The sequence below is a fragment of the Diceros bicornis genome, chromosome 4 (genome assembly GCF_020826845.1).
Source record: "Diceros bicornis minor isolate mBicDic1 chromosome 4, mDicBic1.mat.cur, whole genome shotgun sequence".
NCBI lineage: Eukaryota > Metazoa > Chordata > Mammalia > Perissodactyla > Rhinocerotidae > Diceros > Diceros bicornis.
In genome coordinates, this window is record NC_080743.1 from 94,492,333 (window position 1) to 94,514,079 (window position 21,747).

Below are 21,747 nucleotides of genomic sequence, written 5' to 3' on the forward strand. Positions count from 1 at the left end.
TAATGCCATTACCTACGATGGGGAAGACATGGGAAGAAGCAGGGCTGTATATGTGTGGGAGTAGGGGTTTGTTACGGTCTGGACATATTAAATATGAGCTATCTATGAGAGATCCAAATGGAGATGTTGAAATGATTGTTGAATACATGACTCTTAAAGTCAGGGCAGAGCTTTAAGGGGTGGAGATAAACATCTGAGTGCCATGAGCACATGGATGAGATCTTCTAGGGAAAGAATATAGTTAGAAAACGGAATGAGAACACAGCCCAGAGCCCTCCAGCAGTCAAAGGTCAGTATAGGAGGCCCTGAAGGAATACAAATTGAAGAAAGAACAAAATAGTGTGATGTCTCAAAAGTAAAAAAAAATGTTTTAAGAAGGATGGAAAGATTAACTATGTCAACTGCTACTGAGATTTAAGTAAAATGAAGACAAGACAACTGGATTTGGCAAGATGGAAGTCATTACTGACCTTGATAATAACAGTTTCAAAGGTATAGTGGGAGATGAAAGCATAAGAGGAGAGTGTTAACGAGAGAGAAAGTAAAGACAGCAAGTGTCAACAGCTCACTAAAACAATTTTGCCATGGAGGAGAACAGAGAAATAGGGCAGAAACTGCAGGCAGATGGAACGTAGCAGGAGTTAAAGGAGGGTTGGTGTTTAAAAAAATTTTTAAGATGGGAGAAAACATTACTGGTAAGTGACAGAGGATGGGATCCTGGGAACAAATAGAAGGGTTGTCCTTAGTAACAAGGACAACAGGAAGGAAGTCAGAATATGAAGGGCATTGAAATTTTATTTTCTTAGTGAAATTAGAAGCATGTTTATCAGCTGAGAATGAAGAGGGTAAAGATAAAGAGGAAGATATGCAGGAACTACAAGGTAAAGACCATAACTGTTTCCTAAAAGTTATAAATAAGATACACAGAACTTTTCCATTAAAACAAAGTCAAATAATACATACAGACCATAAAACAGCATTTGGTTAAGATGTACCTGCTGTGCAAGCAACTTTGGAGGTGGCGGCAGGTGTGAAGATGGTCCACGTTCCTATTATAAAGAAAAGGCTTGTTATCAAGTAATTAGATAAAAGATATCTACTGGAAATATTTGCGAATGTACTGATTTTTTTTTAGTGAAACCACAAGATTGCAAAAAGTAAACCATCTTTATCTTTTTCTCTTTTTTATTCTTTTTTTTTGTGAGGAAGATTAGCCCCGAGCTAACATCTGTTGCCAATCTTCCTCTTTTTGCTGAGGGAGATTGGCCCTGGGTTAACATCTTTTATGGAGACTGTTAGCTATCTACTTTTACCCCCTGGAAGGGACCGGTTCCTTCATGTTTTGTACGAATGCAACAAATACATGCTGAGTATACTATGAGTTAACTAGACTCTCTGGAAGGTAGTCCTTTTTTATTCCCACTTTGCAATGCAGCTCTTGACATCTTAGAAGTAAGATCAAGTGTATCTGTTGCCCACATATTTTTCTTCTTTAACAATGTTCTTCAAAATGGCTCAGACTTAATAGATTTCTCTACTCCCTATGTGTGATTTCCCTACTCGGATAGCATACAATTTCAAATAGGAACACTGACTAGTATTTACAAAGTCATTAGGTAAACCATAAAGCACTTCAGCAATGTTAGTTTGGAAAAACAATTTACCCTTCTACTTTGATATGACTGAGCTGTTACAAGGAAAATGAAGTGAAACTTTAATTTCTACTTGATAATTTTAGCTACTGTATTGACAGTTCCTACTAATATGCAATAAAATTATGGCTTAGATCTAGAGCTACTCAAGAAAAAATATATAGTTCTCTTTTCCTAAGTCATCTTTCAACTCCATGATTGTAAGGTTAATTCATCCATAATATCTCCCGTGACAAGGATCTCCTTGAGTCCAACAAACCTGATTAAATGGAGGTCCTTTCCCATAGGGACCTTTTGCTACTGATGGCTGGGCAGGTATCTGAGAAGATGATTTAGTGTTGCAAACTTCATCTGCTTCTTTTCGGTTTTCAGTGTTTTCAGAGGCTTTTGAACCTTGATCCTCACTAAAGAATCAAAATCCAGGTGAAATCAAAAAGTAAAGTGGATGGACTATACCATAAGTAAATGCATTTTCTCTATGTAAAAAAGACATTATTTCCATATGGTTTCAGAGGAAAAATCTATCAAGGAACGAGATGGTAGTGTGACCTAGTGGTGCTAATCCATTCACTCAGTAAATATATACTATATTATCTACAGTGTGTCGGGGACTGGGCTTGACTAGGTTATCACTAAAAAGTATAAAGTGCAATACAGTCGTTGTCAAATATGGACACTGATTCTTCACACAACCTGGCAAAGGAATATAATCCCACAATTTTCTATCACCCCCACCCCAAAAAGTTTCATGTGAATGCAAGTGAGTAATATTACAGATAATTAATAGCTATATTCTAATTTATTCTGACTTAATGAAAAAGATAAATCAAACTACAGCATTTTTAAAAATCAAAACAAATCATAGGCATCTCACAACTATCATGAAACAGCAGTGTATTACAATGCCACGACTTAAGAACACATACATGTGTTCTTAAGAACACAATATGTGTATGCAAGCTCCTGTGTATTTTAAGAGCCTAACTTTTATGCTATATCACTCATATATTCCTGATTCTGATGCCCCTAGAAGAAAGAAAAGAGACAAAAAAACTCCCATTTTCCGAGACCTCAATGCTGCTTCCTAAGTTTAAAAAATCAAAGACTTGAAGTAATTTTTCTCCAATTTTGTAAATATGAATCAGGTCAAGCAAGTTACAAGTTTTAAATTACTACTTTTTTTTTTTTTTTTGAGGAAGATCAGCCCTGAGCTAACATCTGTGCTAATCATCCTCTTTTTTTTTTTTTTTTGGTGAGGAAGATCGGCTCTGAGCTAACATCTATTGCCAATCTTCCTCCTTTTTTTTCCCCCCAAAGCCCCAGTAGATAGTTGTATGTCATAGTTGCGTGTCCTTCTAGTTGCTGTATGCGGGACGTGGCCTCGGCATGGCTGGAGAAGCAGTGCGTTGGTGCACACCCGGGATCCAAACGCATCCAGGATCCAAACCTGGGCCGCCAGTAGCGGAGCACGCGCACTTAACCGCTAAGCCACGGGGCCGGCCCAAGTTACAAGTTTTAAATGGTTCATGATACTGTCTCTCAAAATATCTCCAATTAGATGGCAAGCATCTAAACATCTTCTTTTAAATATGTATTTTCTTTAGAAACATCAAACTTCAATTCCTTGATTAGCTGTACTTTAAAAATTTGGCTCATTAATCACCCTTCCACTCAGTAGAAGTATTTGTAGTAGAATGTAAGAATTCTATAAATAAGGAACAAATGCCTATTAATGAATTATCTCTGCATAAATGGCTAATGTTATATCAACAAATTCATACTATTATTTGTAAAAGACATCATAACAACTTACCTATTATTTTCTTTAGGACTACTACTTCCTTGCTCATCATCATCACTGAAATTCAGCTGTTCTGTATAATCTACTTCCATCTGAGCACCTGTTAAATTAAGAAAAACTCAGATTGACTGTTCAAAGCATCCAAAAACTAAAAATGCTTAATTTTGCCTCTTACCTGCCCAACCTTCATCAGCTTCAGCATCTAAGTTATCAAATTTATCAAGCTCCTTCAGTTCTGATGCACTAAGAATGGAAGGGCGTTCAGGCTCAGAGGCCCATGAAGGAGGTGGGCCTCTTCCTCGAAGGCCTCTAATGAACCAGAGATTATAAAGGATACAAAGTTTTAATGATGCTAAATTAGGAAAATATTAAAAGATTAGAATTTAGTTCATTTCAATTCAATATTAGTGTTTTCTATATCATGATATAAAAAATATTCTACACCTGACATATGTACAAAGAAATTATAATATTAATACACAAATTTGCATATGTGCAAAGAAACTGTAATATTAATACACAAATTTATGACAATACATAATATAATTCTCAAGCATGTATTTAACAGCAGACAAGGTTTTTTTTTTTGACTGTCAAAGATTTAAAATAAAACAAACATGTTAAAGGATAATATGGCTAAAACTAATACTAATCTTAAAGAACTTTAAGAAAAATCATCATTCAGGAGGATGCTCAAGTCTTATATTAAGCAAAAAAAAGAGAAAGGGGAGTCATTAACACCATAGAAGGAAGAAGGGATAAACAACTGTCATCAATTTTTAGGGCAATGATTTTCAGTTTTCAGAATTTTAGGTCAATCAATTTAAAGTCTTAGAAGAAGGAAATATTTTTGTTCTGTCTTATAAAAGTTAGAAATTACTTGTTAATGGCAACTGTAGTTTGAGAACAGAATAACGAATCAATCACCACAATCCACTCAACCTCCCGAAAATCTTAATGAGGCTATATATGCCTTGTAGACTTTAATCATTTAATAGTCTTACTTGTTTGTTTCAGATAAAGAAGGTGGAAATCTCATGGGACCATGCAGAGGAGGATATGCCATCCTTGGATACTGCTGAAACATCTGAATGAAGGAAATAAAGATTGATAAATTTAGCAACCCAGTTATTTAAAAAAAAAAAAAAAGATCATCCTGACTAAGCCTGAAATTATAGTTTATAGAAAGAATGATTAGGGCTGGCCCCGTGGCTTAGCGGTTAAGTGCTTGTGCTCCGCTGCTGGCAGCCCGGGTTTGGATCCCAGGCGCGCACCAACGCACTGCTTCTCCAGCCATGCTGAGGCCGAGTCCCACACACAGCAACTAGAAAGATGTGCAACTATGACATACAACTATCTACTGGGGTTTGGGGGGAAAAAATAAATAAATAAAATTTAAAAAAAAATGATTAAAATAAACATTACTATGAATAATTAATTTTATCCACTGGTATAGATCATCATTCATCCTCAATAATAAGCCTTTTGCAAGACTACTGCTTCCACCAAGTCTTTACAAATAGAGGTAATACTAGGGCACATCATATAAAGAACTTCTGTTATCCCATTAACAAAATTACATAAAAATGATTGTGTATTGACATGAAAAACTAAAAAAGACCACATGCATGCACCCCAGAAAACTGCAAAGCCTTAACCAAGTTTGAATACTTGAAAGGAAATAATGTGAGACCTCATCCTAACACAGGGATAGGTTAACTGAAGGCAGATTTGTTGGTTAAGAGGAACTCAGTTCAGATAACGCAAAAGATAGTCCATAACCCAAGGGAGTCAGGGAGGAGGTTAGAGCTACCTGGAGATTTTCTATGGGTAGGGCATAGGTGGATTCTGAGTCAAGTTACTACACAGATAGTAATTATAAACTGAGGCCCAAAGATGATGCTTTCTATGGGAACTTGGCTTTGAGAAGCTAAGTTCAGGAGAAATTATAAGATAGATTATAAGGACAAATAATAACACCAAGGGATCATCCTATGACTTGGGAGGGAAGAAATACCAAGAAGCACTTGGTTATTTACTATTTGCTTATACTCAGGTGAAATTATGTTAAAAAAGAGAAAGAACGAAAGAAAGAAATTGTATTAGCTTAAATATATAATTTATATCCTGAAATAGATCAGTTTTTCTATAAAAAAATAACTGTTAGATGAGGAAATCATTTTATACTTAAAGAAAGGCTATGTTTATACGATCATGTGATCTAAAGAAATTTCTAAGTAGGATCAGAGCAAAGTTAATTCAGTTAAGCAGTAGCTGAAACTCAACTGGGGAAGCTTTTTGTTTGGGGAATTCTCTAGAGAATTTTTGGTTGCATCACACTTCTATACTGAAGCTAGCAAATACACTATTGGAAGCAAATGTTCATAGGTGAAGTTGCATTAGATCCTTCTGATTATTCAGGCATAGAGATTAACTATGTGTGGCATCAGATGTTTAAAATTTAGGAATTTGTCACAAAATTAATTGTAGAAACAATCTTTAAATTTCTACAATCTTTAAATTCTCAATATACAGTAGAGGTTTTTAAAACATTTGTTTTTGTTGATCAGTGTAACACTTTATTCAAATAAAATCATTGATGCAACTGCGAACAAAGCCCACTTGGTCTCCCCTCTTACCTTCCCTTAGCCTGGCCCACCTCTACACGTGGAATTTCAGAGATCTTTGAAAGCACAACTTGAAAATTATTAGGAGACAAGTAGTCAGGTGTAAATCATTTATTGAGGCCAGGTTAGCAAATAAGACTGGTTTTTATCATATTCCTCAATTTTTTTGGAAAATATTTAACAAGTAATTATATTTAATCATTTATTTTCCTTCTTTACCCTAGAACAGTTAAATAACAATAAAGAAAAAATAGAAAATATGGAAAAAAAGAAAATTTAGACTTTGAATACTTAGGAGATAAATCATAAGAAAAATGAATATAAGAACTAGATTCTTCTTCCCCTTGAGGTTAATGATATCTTGAAAAATGTAAATTTATTTACTTAGGCACATGTAACTTGCCATATAATTTCAAAGTAGGCTGACAGCAAACAAATGAATAAGGGCCCCAAATCTAACTACTAACTTATAGGAAATACAGGGATCAGAAGTATATACTCAATGAAACTACAAAGATGGAATCAGCAAAATCCAAACTATGAGAAACTCTACAGGATGACAAACAAATTTTAACAGATAAACTCCAAAGAAAATAAAGTAGAAGGAAAGAGGTCCCAAGTAGAAAAGAAGATTCCTAAGAGAAATATCAACCAATCTCAAGGAATAGACATTACCTGGATCCTAATTATGAGCTAATCAGGGAAACTAGAATACTGACGATATTTTAAAAAGAATTGTCTTTTTAGGTGTGATAATGGCATTGTGGATTTTTCCCCTCGTCTTTGTCTTTTAAAATACAACCTAAAATAAATACGGATGAAATGATTTACCTAGGATTTGCTTTAGTAATCCAACGTGGTAGGAAATAGGTGAAACAAGATTGAACACAAATTAACAACTGTTGAAGATGGATGGTAGATATGGGAGGAGGGAGGTTCATTATACTATTATTTTTATTTTTGCATATGTTTAATATATTCCATAATGAAAAGTTAAAAAAAAATTAGAAGTATACTAATAAAAATTTTAGAATTAAAAGCAGGTAGCAGGGGCTGGCCCGGTGGCGCAAGTGGTTAAGTGCGCGTGCTCTGCTGCGGCGGCCCGGAATTCGCCGGTTTGGATTCCAGGCGCGCACCGACGCACCACTTGGCAAGCCATGCTGTGGGAGCGTCCCATATAAAGTGGAGGAAGATGGGCATGGATGTTAGCCCAGGGCCAGTCTTCCTCAGCAAAAAAAAGAGGAGGATTGGCAGATGTTAGCACAGGGCTGATCTTACACACACACACACACACACACACACACACACACAGGGAGTGACCTTTTCTGTGCCATGAACAAACCCCTTTGGCAGTCTAGTAAATCCTATGGACCTCTTTTCATAGAAATGTTTTTAAATGCATAATCTAAAATATAGAGGTATTACAAAGGAAAACAATTATACTGAAATTGTTACCACAATATTAAAAAAACAAATTTGTGATATGGTAATGTATGTGCTCCTTTATTAGGTCATTAAATAACAAGTGGGTCTACCCATGGGTCTAATAACTATTTTGCGGTATGCTGAGTATAAACAATATTTTGCAGTATCTAAAACAATGCAATATAATGTGAAAATACCTATGATCCCTACTAATGATAAAAACACAGGTACTGCTGATTTGTTCATTATCAAAAAAAATGCAATTCCCAGTTAACGAAAATAAAGACCTAAACTTCTTCCCATTCTAATTCTCTCCTTGGAACCCAGATCAAAAACCTCTTATTTACTTGCTTATTTAACAAAACTCACATAAGGAGGCATCATAGCTCTGTATTGGGAAGCAAGGGCAGGCTGCTGTCCATTCAGCTTAGCTTGTGGAGGGCCACAAGCTATCCTCTTTTCCACCACTTTGAGGATATCGTTTTGCTCTGATGTTCCAGCAGTGCTTTCATCCTGGCCAGGGTGTTTTTCATCTTGGTCAGATGTTAAAGGTGAGCCAGCAGACTTACCACCATCTCTCCAGCAAGCAACATCTAGTGTGGGGCGAGAAGAAAGGATTAAGAAAAAAACCTGAAAATGGGACACAAAGAAACCAAACTAAGCACATTTCAAGAAAATTTAAGCAACAAGTAAGCACAGCAAAGGAGCAGTGAAAGTCTAACATGTAGGCCCTACTAATGCTTCCAACATGTTTAGGTAGTCAGGATTAGTGGCTTCCAAACCAGAGAGGATGTACCTCAGAGGGTGCCACCAAAAGCAAATACTGGGGTTGGGGAAGAAAGTATTAGAACTTCTCTATTAAGCTTTACCAATATTAGGTATAGAGATTAAAATCACTGTTATACCTGAGGTGTCGTGAGGGAAGGTGGCAGGGGGGGAGTTCTACAACCCAGAGGGGTTGACAGTGATGCTCTGCTTCACTTGTTCTCAGTCTACTATTGCTAGTTACACGTGCCCAAGTGAGCAGATCTAGTGAATATACTATCGGGATCAACTACGCTTAACCAAATAAAACAGGCAAATGGTCTTAACAAGGAAACCTTGTTTGGAAGGTGGCCTCCAGGATGGCCCAAATGGTCTCTATCTCCTGGTATTCACACCCTGTGTAGTCCCCTCTCACAGTGTACGAGGATTGGTCTGTGTAACCTGCAGAATAAGGCAGAAGGGATGGCATGTCTCTTCTGAGACTAGGTTATAAACAACTGTGGGCTTCCACCTTTAGTGGGAGATATCTGTCTGTCTCTCCTTACTTTTTTGGGGAAGCCATGTTGTGGGCAGCCCACATACGAAAGAGCCACCATGAGTGAGCTTGGAACAGTAGCCCCAGTCACGTCAGCATCAAATGACAACTTCACTGCAACTTCATTTTGAGTTTCTGAGCCAGAACCCCCAGCTAAGTGGCTCCCAGATTCTTGACCCTCAGATACTGTGTGAAATCCTAAGTCGAGTTCAGTTTGTCGTTTTAAGTTGCCAAATTTGTTATGCAGCGATAACTGGTTAAAATCAAATGAACAAGAAAACAGAGCTGACACATTTATTCCTAATACAAACTCATCAACCACATTATGGCAATTAAAAAATAAGAATAAAAACAGATGATTTACCCAGACTTGACAAGAAATGAGCCAAAGGATATATGAAATGTCTTAGGTTATCAGAAACATGGATTGTAACCATTACTATAAAGAGGAACCTCCCCGTGTATACAGGGTCCTTTGAGGTATTTGGTAATAACAATATGAAGCTAATACAATTACTAAGACATTTAAAAACTTTTCAAAGATTTTATATTTCTATTTTTAGGTTTTGCTTTATAATGTACATAATACAAGTATCTCTCACTATCCAAATTGATTTGGTTCCTCAGTTTAAGTTCAGAAAGCAAGAGATCCCTGATATTAACAGAGTAGCAAATAAATGGATATAATTTATAAACAAATATTTGCATATTGGAGACGTTTGCTCAAAAAATTTTACTCTTGTAAAAATGACCATATATTAATGTGCAAATAAGTCACCTAGGCATCTTGTTAAAATGCAGATTTTTTATTTAGTAGGTTGGGAGTAAGGCCCAAGACATATACTTTCAATGAGTTCTCAAGTTATACTGATGCGTTCATAGAAAAACCACACCTGAGTGGCAAGCAACTATAGTTGCTGTCTGCCTTTTCAAACTAGGCAAGTCGTACATACAACAGCAGCAGGTAGGAGGTTATATCACAGGATAAAACACAAACATAATCTCATTCTGTAGTTTTATTAAATACAAAGTACTCTTACTTGGAGGACGTAAACTGGGCCCAGGTCCATAGCTGTCATCAGTTGCTTCTTTTTCTTTTTTCTCCTGATCCCCAGCTGCCTGCAGGCTGGGAAATTCTTGCTGAAAATGACTATTCACCTGGATCCCTATAGATATTTTTAAAAAAACATTAAATGTAACTTTTATACTGAAGATAATTCAAAAACCCTCCCAGGATAGAGCTCTCTGCCTTCTTCTGTTAAATTATTCCACATTTCAATGATGACTATTCATATTCATAAAATTTTAAATTTATCTAGAATTAGAATCCCTTGGAAAGTTAATGAACAGCCACGAGGAGATAAAATCCTAAGAAAGGAATCTGCCAGACACTGTTCCAGAGGATTCATTAAAGATGATGAGGCAAATGAGGAGAGTTTCACTTCAGTTTCTCTTTTATTATGACTCCCTATGTTTTCAATACAAGTGAAATTCCTCTGCTAATAACTCTAAGGACCAGTTTGAACGGTATTGCTGAAATAGAATTTATGAATAAACACTGCAAGTATCATGGTGAGGTTAAAATGCCTTCATTTAATTTACTGCTGAGACACTGACTGCACTTCACTATTCACCCATGCACCCATCTACCGACCTACCTGCCTGCCTATTTATTTTTATACTTCTATAAATTAAAAGAGCCAATTTTATTAGCTTGAGGGCCTAGATGGGTTTTTCCATACCATATTTTATAGACATTTCCTGTCTTGCAAGTGGAAAAATCAAATTTTGCTGGGGAATCCATCATTCCTTGGGGGAAGGGAAATATTACAGCTTCTGTGCTTTATGGCTACTCTGTCACTCTTCTCCACATGGAAATTGTGGGCAGGATGTTTGAAACAGAGGAGGCTGAGGGGCAAAGATGGAGATGAATATGGTTTCTAGCAATCAACCTGCCTGATGCATCCCCGTGGGTAAAAGCGTATTTTTATGTCTCAAAGAGCTGAAAGTATAAGGTTTCGTCTGGTCATATAGGGTAAAAGATAAAATAATGTGGGGCAGAGGGTATCTTAAAGACTCCTTCTTTAATCCCTATCATTGGCTCATACACGGCTCTTGACACTGAAACTTAACCAGCCCAAGAGATTGAAAAAAAGACCCATTTTTAGTGCCTGAGTACAGTCATATTCTACATAACAACGTTTTGGTCAACAACAGACCACATATACCACAGTGCTCCCATAAGATTAGTACCATACAGCCTAAGTGTGTAGTAGGCTATACCATCTAGATTTGTCAAAGTACACTCTGTGATGTTCACACGAGGATGAAATTACCTAATAGCACATTTCTCAGAACATATCCCAGTTGTTAAGCAATGTATGACTGTATGTCCTTTGACAATGTTCTCTGCCCCTGCCAAACCACAATAATCTACTCCTTATCTCCTACGTGGCTGTTCAGTAACTATCAAGCCTAACCAGTTACCCCAGCTGATGTCCACTTACCATCTCCTTGCCCACCTTGCTTGTTACTGGCCCATGATTTGGGAGCAGGTGCTACTTCTGGGGGAGCTGCAACCCCAGGTTTTGGCTGTGCTGGTGGAACTTCTGGTATTCTTAAAAAAAATACGAATCCATTATTTCAGATATTATATGTTTAAATAAAATAAAATAAATATTGTATTTAACATAAGTTTGTATACAAATTATTTTGGTGACACATTTACTCACAGATGCACTTCCCACAAATATTTTCCCTCTGTAACATTTCTTTGAATGAAGTACAGCTGTTTTCACCCCCTTCCATTTCTACCTTCAAATAACCCAAGGAGAAGACAGCTTTGCTTGTTTTTCATTTTGTAAAAAAAGAAACACTCATTATTGAACATAGCTACCAAAAATCTGTTTTGAGGAAGTGAACATTTATAATTAGAAATAACATTATAGGCATATATACAGTCTGGACGGGTGGAATTAGCCGGAGGCTAAGGCTAAGCAAACTCTCCATTTGGCAGTCAACAGGTTCACCATTGTACTTATTACTGTTATTCAAAGAGGTAACAGCAACCTGCCTGATGCATCCCCATGAGTTAAAGCTGTTTTAAAAGGGTCTACAGTTTTATTCAATCCTTGCAAGGAGATAATACTTAAAAATGAAAAAGGCAGTTAAGAGACTCAAGAAATGCAATATATTTCTGGTACACTCAGACAGGTAACTGGTTTGCTACTACAAAACAATTCTACAACTAAGAAGCAGTGAACAATAAGTCTTCGACAAGCTTTACTCAAGTAGTGAAATTTACTATATAAAGCTCCCCAAAGAGGAGTATAAAAATTTGATAACAGATATAGGCAAAAAGCATCAAGTATCCAAGTGCTCGTCTTATTTTTAAAAATTATCATTACTTAATTTGGTCATTCAATGAGCCCTGCATAATCCTTGACACATAGAGTACTAAATATTTCTTGAATGAATGATGATTAATAATCAATTATAATGAATAATTGATTAATGATGATTAATCAATTCTATCTCAGCTTTCTTGCTAATTCTTTATTCATTCTTGAACACCTATGATGTGCATTAGGCATAGTTTCAGTGAACCAGGCAGATAGAAATTCTTAGCATCATGCAAATTATTTAACAGAATCAACTCTTAATCATATTAGAAAGAGAATGCCTGATTTGGTGGGGGTGGGAGAGGAGGGAGCCTGACACAATATATAAGAAAAGTTGTCATTAGCAATTCTGTCATCTGTTCTACCTTGACATACAGAAATACTGCCACTAAACCCATTCATAGGGAAAATTAATCAAAAATTGACTGTATAAGACTTTAAAGGCATAAGACTTTAAAGGCATGAGATATGTAATACATGCAGCACAACATCTAGCACATAGAAGGAACTCCAACATATGTTCCCTGGAAAGAAAGGGGAATGGTTTCATTCTTTGGTAGACTTTGACTCACTTTTCTTCTTCATGCTGCTCTTGTTTTGATGCCCATCCTGTGCCATCTTTAGGTACAATGTTCACATTAGGATCATTGCCTTTGTTTTCCGCTTTGAGACTTGGGAGGTTAGCAGGTGGAGGCATACGCCGTGAAATACCAACTTTTCCAAGACTCTGTAATCCATGTCGAGCTGCAACTAAAGATCAATAACATCAATTTTCTTAGAACATCTATTTTATTCTTAAAATAATATAAAAAGACAACAGAAATTAATGGAATCTTGAACTATTATATCTTAATATTTTAAGAATTTTTAAACTAAGCCACACATCTGCAACATAATCCATTGTAAAAACATTAAAACAAGCTATCAAGACACTAAATAGGTGCTTTGAAAATACTAACAATGCAATCCTATACACAATGAAAACAATAACAATGCTGGTTTTGTAATTTTTTTCAGGGAATCTATTTAAAATTCAAAACTTAGTATGTTAGAGAGTAAATATGCTGACTTTATGTTCATAATGAACAGTGCTAATGTATCATACATTGTCTAGTTTTCACTTTTCACTATAAACACTGGGTTCAAGGCATCAAAAAACAAAACAAAACAAATCACCACAGGACTCTATGCCGTAACTAAAAGTGGTAGTCAATACCCACTAATATATAGCTCTATGCCTATCTATCTCATTGACCAAGTTTCCCCTTTGGAACCACACAATTCTACTTATTTTCTGTTGACAAAGGAAAGAATAAACATATTTTAAAACATATTTATTAACTTGCAATCATAAGATATTTAATCTATATCCCCTGAAAAATATGCATATATAAAAAGCCCAGTGTAAACAGAGCTGCATTAACATGGGTTTGTTCCAGCTCCTAACAGCAACAGCTCCAGTATACCACTTACAGTAAAACAAAACAAAACAAAACCATAAAAAATATAAATACCACTTGCTTTTACTCACCTGTAGTTTTCTGAGTTTCTAATGATTTACCCTTGTAAGTATTAAATAAACTGAGTGTTGCATACTTTTTCCCATCCTTTGCTTTTGTGCTCTGGCCTGACTTCTCCGACATTTCGGTGGAAACTCATCGAGTCCAAAACCTCCTGCCACACCCCTTAAAACCAGTCTTTAAAATGCACATAAGAAAGAAAATTAAGAAGGAAAATTTTAGAATTTATTAGCTTACTAAAAACTCTTAGTAAATTCAAATGTTCACAGAAATTTTGAAAAATAAAAACGTTGAGAAATAAAATCAATCTTCAAAAACTCATATCAGTAACTTCATAGACCCATTTAATACTGTCAAATTCCAACAACTAACACGCACAAAATTAATCAAAATAAACTGCCATGCACTCAGTGAATGTATTAGTTATTTACAGCTTGTAATCACTTAAGAAAAAGGGTTTTAATCCACACTGAGATGAACAGTTCTGAATAGATGAATAGAAATATAGTCAATCTATGGAGGCTGTCTTTCTATTTAATAAACAAATACTATTCAATTTAATAGGCTTGAAATGACTGGCATCATCAGCTTACACACTTAGAATCCAAATATGATAGGAGGATAACACCATTCCCCTATAAATTTCATGCCTGTGTCTTTAGGCAGTATGTGTCTAACAAAGCTCTATTAATTTCACAATTTAGAACAGAACATTCTATTTTCTCTACAATCTGCAAATGGTAAAACATTTTCTGATAAACCCAAGGTACATAAAAACAATATTCTATTTCACGGTTATGGATTAAGTGTTCAAAAAATGGTGTGCACTCGTGAAAACAAGTCTCTGTATATATGAGAAGTTATTAGAAGTAAATAGCATTTTAATGAACATTCACAAAGAGAATTTTCATCTTTGGAGCTAATGTACTGTAATCTTGGAGGTACAACCTAACTAAAAACTAGTCTATTAATAAACAGAGAAAAAGACACAAATTAGCTCTCACACTATTTCCCTTCAATTTAATGAGGTGTACCATATCAACCTTAGGGCTTTTTTTCTTTGCAGGGTTAGCGTGGGCTGCATGTACAGCAGAAGGTGGCAAATTCTACCAAGAACTATTACTAGCTAAAAGCATTGAGAACTGAAGTATGAGAGCTAAAGACAGTACAGAATAGGTAGGTATATCATACAAAAAACATTCAAAGTCAAGGAATGCCTGTGTAGACCCTATCATTATAAAAGTCATTTTATCTACTGGTTTTACATTTGTAAATTGCAGAATCAGCATCACATGCAGAGATGTGGTTTTATAGGCATATCAACTGCTACATTCAATATTTATGTAGTTTCATAAAATTTATCAAGAATTTTCACATTTACTATCTCATTTCAGCCTAATAACCTTATGATATAGTTAGTATATCCATAGTCAGTCCATTACACCATGCTGCCTTTCCCTATGTAACTGCAGATAACCACTTAGCTCTCCGAGTATACATTTACAATAAACCATTTTTCCTTGAGATAAACTGGGAAATGAATTCACCTGCAACCAAAAGAGCTACACTAATATACAGACAGCTTGCTATCATATGTGGAAGAACATATTTAATTAAATTTACCCCAAGGGTGCTAATAATGATGACGGTGTAAAGAGAGCTGTACTCCCAGAATCTATCCTGTTGACATATTTTCACCAATAACATGAACAAAGATATAGGAAGAACATTCATCTACAGTGACAAAAGAGGACAGTGCATATTCACTAGATGACAATATTAAGATTCAAGGAGATCTTTCTTCAGGTGAAAAAAAGTAACTGATGTATCAAGAAAAACAATCGACTTGTTCTTTCACCCTCATTGGATGGCAACTGAACACTTAAGAATCCTCAAACCTCTCAACACCACAACTACTCATGCAACACTGCTCACATGCCTACATCATAGAGAAAGCAACATCGTAAGAAACTCCTGAAAATTCCCAGGGACAAACTTACAAGCACACCCGCATCTACATTCATCTGCCCCAAGGGTTTCCCTTCCTCCACCTATTGTTACAGTGGTTCTCAGCACCATCTAGAAACTTGTTAGAAATGCCAATTCTCAGGCCCCAACCCAGACTTACTAAATCAAACTGAGGATGGGGCCTAGCACTCTGTGTTTTAGCAAGTCCTCCAGGTGATTCTGAGACATACAAAAGTTTAGAGCAGTGGTTCTTAATCCTTGCTGCATATTAAAATCACCTGAGGATTTAAAATACACCAGTGTCTGCGGGGTTGGGGTAGGGCCTGGGCATCAATCCTTATTTTGGGGAAAAAAAAAAAAAAGCTTCTCAGGTGATTCTAATATGCAAACAGTTTTCAGAATCACCACAATAAAGGGAATGTGTCTTTCCTCCCATTCCATCTAAGGCAAGCCTTTCTCCTGTGCTACCCATCCTGTCCTCACTTCCTTTCTCATTCTAAATTCTTCTCTGTAGGGAATTTCAGCCACTCTTACGGTTTTAACTACCAACTGATCATCCCAAATCTATATTTCCAGCCTAGAACTCTGTTTTCCTGAAGAATATATCCCACTGCCTATTTACATTTCTTCTTTATTTTGAATAAAGTTTCATCTTCACTTGGAACACAGGCATCTATTTCATATTAAGGGTTTCAGAAACAAGCTTAACAAATATTGTGCACAGCATAAGAAAATGGTAGTCAAAAAATACTAAGTTGACAGGGCCGGCCCCCGTGGCGTAGCAGTTAAGTGCGCACGTTCTGCTGCTGGCGGCCCGGGGTTCGGATCCCGGGCGCGCACCGAGGCACCGCTTGTCAGGCCATGCTGTGGCAACATCCCATATCAAGTGGAGGAAGACAGGCACAGATGTTGGTCCAGGGCCAGTCTTCCTCAGCAAAAGGAGGAGGATTGGCATGGATGTTAGCTCAGAGCTGATCTTCCTCACAAAATAAATAAATAAAAAAATAAATAAATACTAAGTTGAGAATCAACAGAGAAAATATCTGAACATTTGACAAAATGTGAATGTTATATAAGAACTCAACAGGGGCCGGCCCCGTGGCTTAGCGGTTGAGTGCGCGTGCTCCGATGCTGGCGGCCCGGGTTCAGATCCCGGGCTCGCACCGACGCACCGCTTCTCCGGCCATGCTGGGGCCGTGTCCCACATGCAGCAACTGGAGGGATGTGCGGCTATGACATACAACTATCTACTGGGGCTTTGGGGGAAAAAAATAAATAAATAAAATTATTAAAAAAAAAAAAAGAACTCAACAAAATGAAGAAAAAAACTTGAAGAAACCCAAAAATTGATGCTATGAACAAACAATTCCCTAGACAAACACCAGTAAGCAAATGTATTAAAAAGTTCAATTTCATAAGTAAACAAAAATTAAAATAACAAGATAGGCAGTTCAGCTTGTCCATATGCTTACACAAGGAAAACAATGTAACATTACACAATTTAACCACAGGGTGACAGAATATCTAATTCAACTCTAGCCATCACAAAACATCAGAGCTTGGAAAGAATCATAAAATGAACCTTAATTTTCCTACTTTTAAAAGCAAAACAAAAACAAAAAGTTTCCCACGTATTATAAGGAATTTCCAAACACACACACAAAACCAAACAATCGACCCTAGAAGCCACAAAACCCAGGTTCTACATAAGGTCAAACAAAAGTTCCTGTAAATATATTATAAAATTCATGTTCCAGTAGGTCTTTTTAAGGTTCAAATTCTGTAAAAAGTTTCTTCTTCTACTATTAATAAACTACTGTCTATAATACGCCCTTCAGTACAGGCTCTTTTCCCAAACAAGAAGTAAACAAAATACATATTGGGTGTAATCTGAGGCGAGAAAGATGGACAAAGAATCAGCTTCTCAGGCCACTAGAAAAGAGAATAAATTTATGCTTTCATATGCTTATGAGTCTCTCTTGTTATGTTTTATAGTACCTACTATACCAAAAAATGTAAATCATAAATACACATAACTAAAGTTAGTATAAATGAAATCAGAAGATAATTCAATCAAAAGATAAGGGTGGGGCCAGCCCCGTGGCTTAGCGGTTCTGCTACTGGCAGGTGGGGTTCAGATCCCAAGCGCGCACCGACAAACCGCTTACCCAGCCATGCTGAGACGGCATCCCACATACAGTAACTAGAAGGATGTGCAACTATGACATACAACTATCTACTGGGGCTTTGGGGAGAAAAAGGGAAAAAAAGGAAGAGGATTGGCAACAGATGTTAGCTTAGGGCCGGTCTTCCTCAGCAAAAAGAGGACGGGGGCAGGCCCGGTGGCGCAAGTGGTTAAGTGCGCATGCTCTGCTGCAGCGGCCCGGGGTTCGCTGGTTCGGATCCCAGGCACGCACCGACACACTGCTTGGCAAGCCATGCTGTGGTGGCGTCCCATATAAAGCAGAGGAAGATGGGCATGGATGTTAGCCCAGGGCCTGTCTTCCTCAGCGAAAAAAAAAAAAAAAAAAAGAGGAAGATTGGCAGATGTTAGCACAGGGCTGATCTCCTCACACACACAAAAAAAGATCAAGGCAAACTATCACTTAACGTACTTACTGCTATAAAAGAATATACATTTCTAAAGACAAAGAATTTGTAACCATAAACAATGGATAAATTGGAAAGGCCAATTCCACTATAATGGTTTGCCAGTTAAATGTGGGCCCTCTTAGTTTAAAGTCAAAATTTAATTTAGCCTACTTATTTTTGATGTCTTGCTTCTGAAAGGCTTGGGAGACACCTGAAATTCTCAACTGGTTGAAACTTCACTCAACATATAAGTGAAAGAAAAGCTAGTGATTTGTTCAAAAATTAAGATTAGTTTTAGGACAAAGTATCAAAAGAATCCAACCAATCCAGAATACGTACCATCAAGACTTAGCTTCACTTTGTATAATTTATTTAAAAATATTTTGAAAAATATAATTCCTCTTTGGATGCCTAAAATGAATCAAACAATTAAGGCTCCATAAGAATTTCTAAGAAAGTAATGATCAAGACTAATAGGCTTACATTTTCAGCCAAGATGAAGTACCAGGGACCAGACTTACCTTCCCTACTGAAACAACTCAATTCAAAAACTGAATATATATATATATATGGTCTGGTGCCTGTAGGGGTATGTGTGTGTGTGTGTGTATTTTTTTTACTTATATATAAATAAAACAAGAGCTTAAGACATTGAACATCAGGCAAGGAAGAAAGTTGTTCCCTAACAGACAGGAAACAAATGAAGTGATCCCATGGTTTCCTGAACTTACTGCCTGGAGAGTTCCCAGGTCATGGTACTGGAAAAGGAACTCACGTGGAGGCTCGTAGACTCCCTAAATTGAAAAAATGAAGCTGAGAGTTCAGGCTGACCAAGGTAGCTAGGATATAATATTGGAAAGAAGAGAGCTATACAGAGAGAAAATGCTACAGATCTGCAGAGTATCCCCCTTGAGTATTCAGCAGAGTACCAATCTGTGTGTGTGTGTGAGGAAACTACCGAAAGCCAGGAAGGAACCATCTGAAACAGAGAGGAACAGCACCAGATGCTCACAAAGGGCTGGGAATAGTGCCTGTTCTCATCAGCTAGACTTTTCAAATCTCATAATTCACCAGGCATTGGTTAGAGTATTCAGAAATGCCTTGTCTCAGTAGTGGTAGGAAAAAAAAACAAGTTCCAACTCCTCTGGTTTTGCCTAACAAATCTTAAAGCAACATTCAAAAGGATCCAACTTTTCCCCAGTAACTGAGTCCCAAATAAATAAAGAATATTTATAAAAATTGAAAAAATATCTAGCACCCAAGAAGGTAAAATCCACTTTGTGGCATCTAATTAAAAATTATCATGCAAGCAAAGAAGCAGAAAAATATGAACCATATTAAAGAGAAGAATCAATCAACTGAAACCAACCTAGATGACCCTAGTTGAATTAATGGACAAGGATGTTACAACAGTTAGGATGTTACAACAGTTATTTTATTGTAATAGCACTCTATATGTTTAACAAGAAGACTGAATACAAATAGAGACATGAAAGATATTAAAAAATCAAAACTTATAGGAATAAAAAACACATCAGATGGGATTAGCAGCATTTTAGACGTTGAATGAAAGAATAGTGATTTTGAAGTCATTAATAGATGAAAGACAGTGAGAAAAAAGAACTTAAAGTAAGCCTTGAGACAACTTCAAGCAACTTAATCCCTGTATAATAAGAGTGGCCTAAGGAGGAGGGGTAGGAGACAAAATAATGGCCAAAATGTTACAAATTTGATGAAAACTATAAATCCAGATTCAAAAGACTCAAAGAAGTCCAAGCATAAGAAATATAAAGAAAACTACACCAAAGCACATCATAATCAAATTCTTCAAAGCTAATGATATAGAGAAAATCTTAAAAACTAGAGAAACAAACATAAGATTGACAGGGGAATCCTTGCCCGAAACCATGCAAGTGAGAAAATATTGCAGCCACATGCTTCAAGTATCAAAAAAAAAAAAAAAAAAAGAAAAAAAAGAAAAAAAAAAAAGAAAACAGATAACCTAGAATTCTTAGCAAAAATATCTTTCAAAAATGAAGAACAAAAGAACTTTCTCAGACATAAAAAAGTTGAAAGAATTCATCGCTAGCAGACCTACATTATAAAAAATGTTAAAAGTCCTTTAAACAAAAAAAAATATTTTTTAAAAAGATACCAGATTAAAACCTAGATCTACAGAAAAGAATGAACAGCACCAGAAATGGAACTAAGCAATACGTGAATTTTTAAATTAAATATCTTTATCCCAGGAATGCAAGGTTGGTTTAACATTCAAAAATCAATCAATGCATTTCGCCACATTAAACTAAAACAGAAATGCATGACTATCTCAATAGATGCAGAAAAAGCATCTGACAAAAGCCAACATCCATCCATTCCTGATAAAACTCTCAGTAAACTAGGACTCAGCCTGATAAAGGGCATCTATGAAAACGCATAAAAAAAAAAGTCTGTTAATAAAAAACAAAAACCTATAGCAACATCATATGTAATGGTAAAAGACTGAATGCTTACCCCTCGTACTTCCAAACACCAGGAACAAGGTAGGGATACTGACTATCACCATTTCTGTTCAACACTGTACTAGAAGTTCTAGCCAGTGCCACAAGACCAGAAAAAGAAAAGGAATTCAGATTGGGAAGGATGAAATAAAACTGTCTTTATTTGCTGACATGATTGTATATGTATAAAATCAGATGGAGCCTAGAAAAAGCTACTGAAACTAAGAAGAGAGTTTAACAAGGTTACACATAAGATCACTATACAAAAATCAATTGTATCACTAAATAGTAGCAATGAACAATCAGAAATTGAAATTAAAAGTACAACTTATAATCACAATTAAAACATGAAATACTGGGGCCAGCCCTGTGGCCTAGTGGTTGAGTTCAGCACGCTCCACTTCAGTGGCCGGTGTTCGGTTCCCAGGTGAGGACTTACACCCCTGTGGGCGCCCATGCTGTGGCAGCGACCCACATACAAAATAGAGGAAGACTGGCACAGATGTTAGCTCACAGCGAATCTTCCTCAAGCAAAAAGAGGAAGATTGGCAACAGATGTTAGCTCAGGGCGAATTTTCCTCAGCAAAAAAAAAAAAAAAAAAAAAGAGAGAGACAGAAATATTTAGGGTTATATCTGACAAAAACTGTACAAGATTTGCATACCGAGAACTACAAAACATAAAAGAAGACCTAGATAAATGGAGATATGCCATATTCATGGGTCAAAAGACACAATATTAAGATGTCAATTCTTGCCAAATTGATCTATAGATTCCAAGCAGTCCCACAAAAAATCTTAGAAGAAAAAATTTTGGGGGGCGGGGTGCGGGAGGCGGTAAGAATTTGTCAAGCTGATTCTAAAATTCATAGATATGGAAAGGACCTAGCAAAAGAACTTTGAAAAGAAGAATAAAGTTGAAGAGCCAATGTCACCCAATTTCAAGACTGGTAAAGCAGCAG

The 21,747-nt window shown here is 36.4% G+C and overlaps 1 protein-coding gene across 11 annotated transcripts in view; it reads right to left on the reverse strand.

Moving 5' to 3' along the window:
- Positions 1 to 21,747, reverse strand: part of PRRC2C (proline rich coiled-coil 2C) — a 97,178-nt gene that overhangs the window by 55,607 nt on the left and 19,824 nt on the right. For 7 of the 11 annotated variants that reach the window (XM_058540072.1, XM_058540074.1, XM_058540071.1 and 4 more), the window contains exons 2-11: positions 13,738 to 13,903; positions 12,779 to 12,956; positions 11,313 to 11,422; positions 9,846 to 9,971; positions 7,875 to 8,098; positions 4,458 to 4,540; positions 3,629 to 3,762; positions 3,466 to 3,553; positions 1,912 to 2,056; positions 996 to 1,049 (exon numbers count right to left, since the gene is read on the reverse strand). In XM_058540072.1, coding sequence (XP_058396055.1) covers positions 996 to 1,049; positions 1,912 to 2,056; positions 3,466 to 3,553; positions 3,629 to 3,762; positions 4,458 to 4,540; positions 7,875 to 8,098; positions 9,846 to 9,971; positions 11,313 to 11,422; positions 12,779 to 12,956; positions 13,738 to 13,849 — 1,254 coding nt within the window. In that variant the 5' untranslated portion in view covers positions 13,850 to 13,903. The remainder of the gene's footprint in view (positions 1 to 995; positions 1,050 to 1,911; positions 2,057 to 3,465; positions 3,554 to 3,628; positions 3,763 to 4,457; positions 4,541 to 7,874; positions 8,099 to 9,845; positions 9,972 to 11,312; positions 11,423 to 12,778; positions 12,957 to 13,737; positions 13,904 to 21,747) is intronic. The other 4 variants (XM_058540076.1, XM_058540073.1, XM_058540081.1 and 1 more) reach the window with 2 other exon arrangements.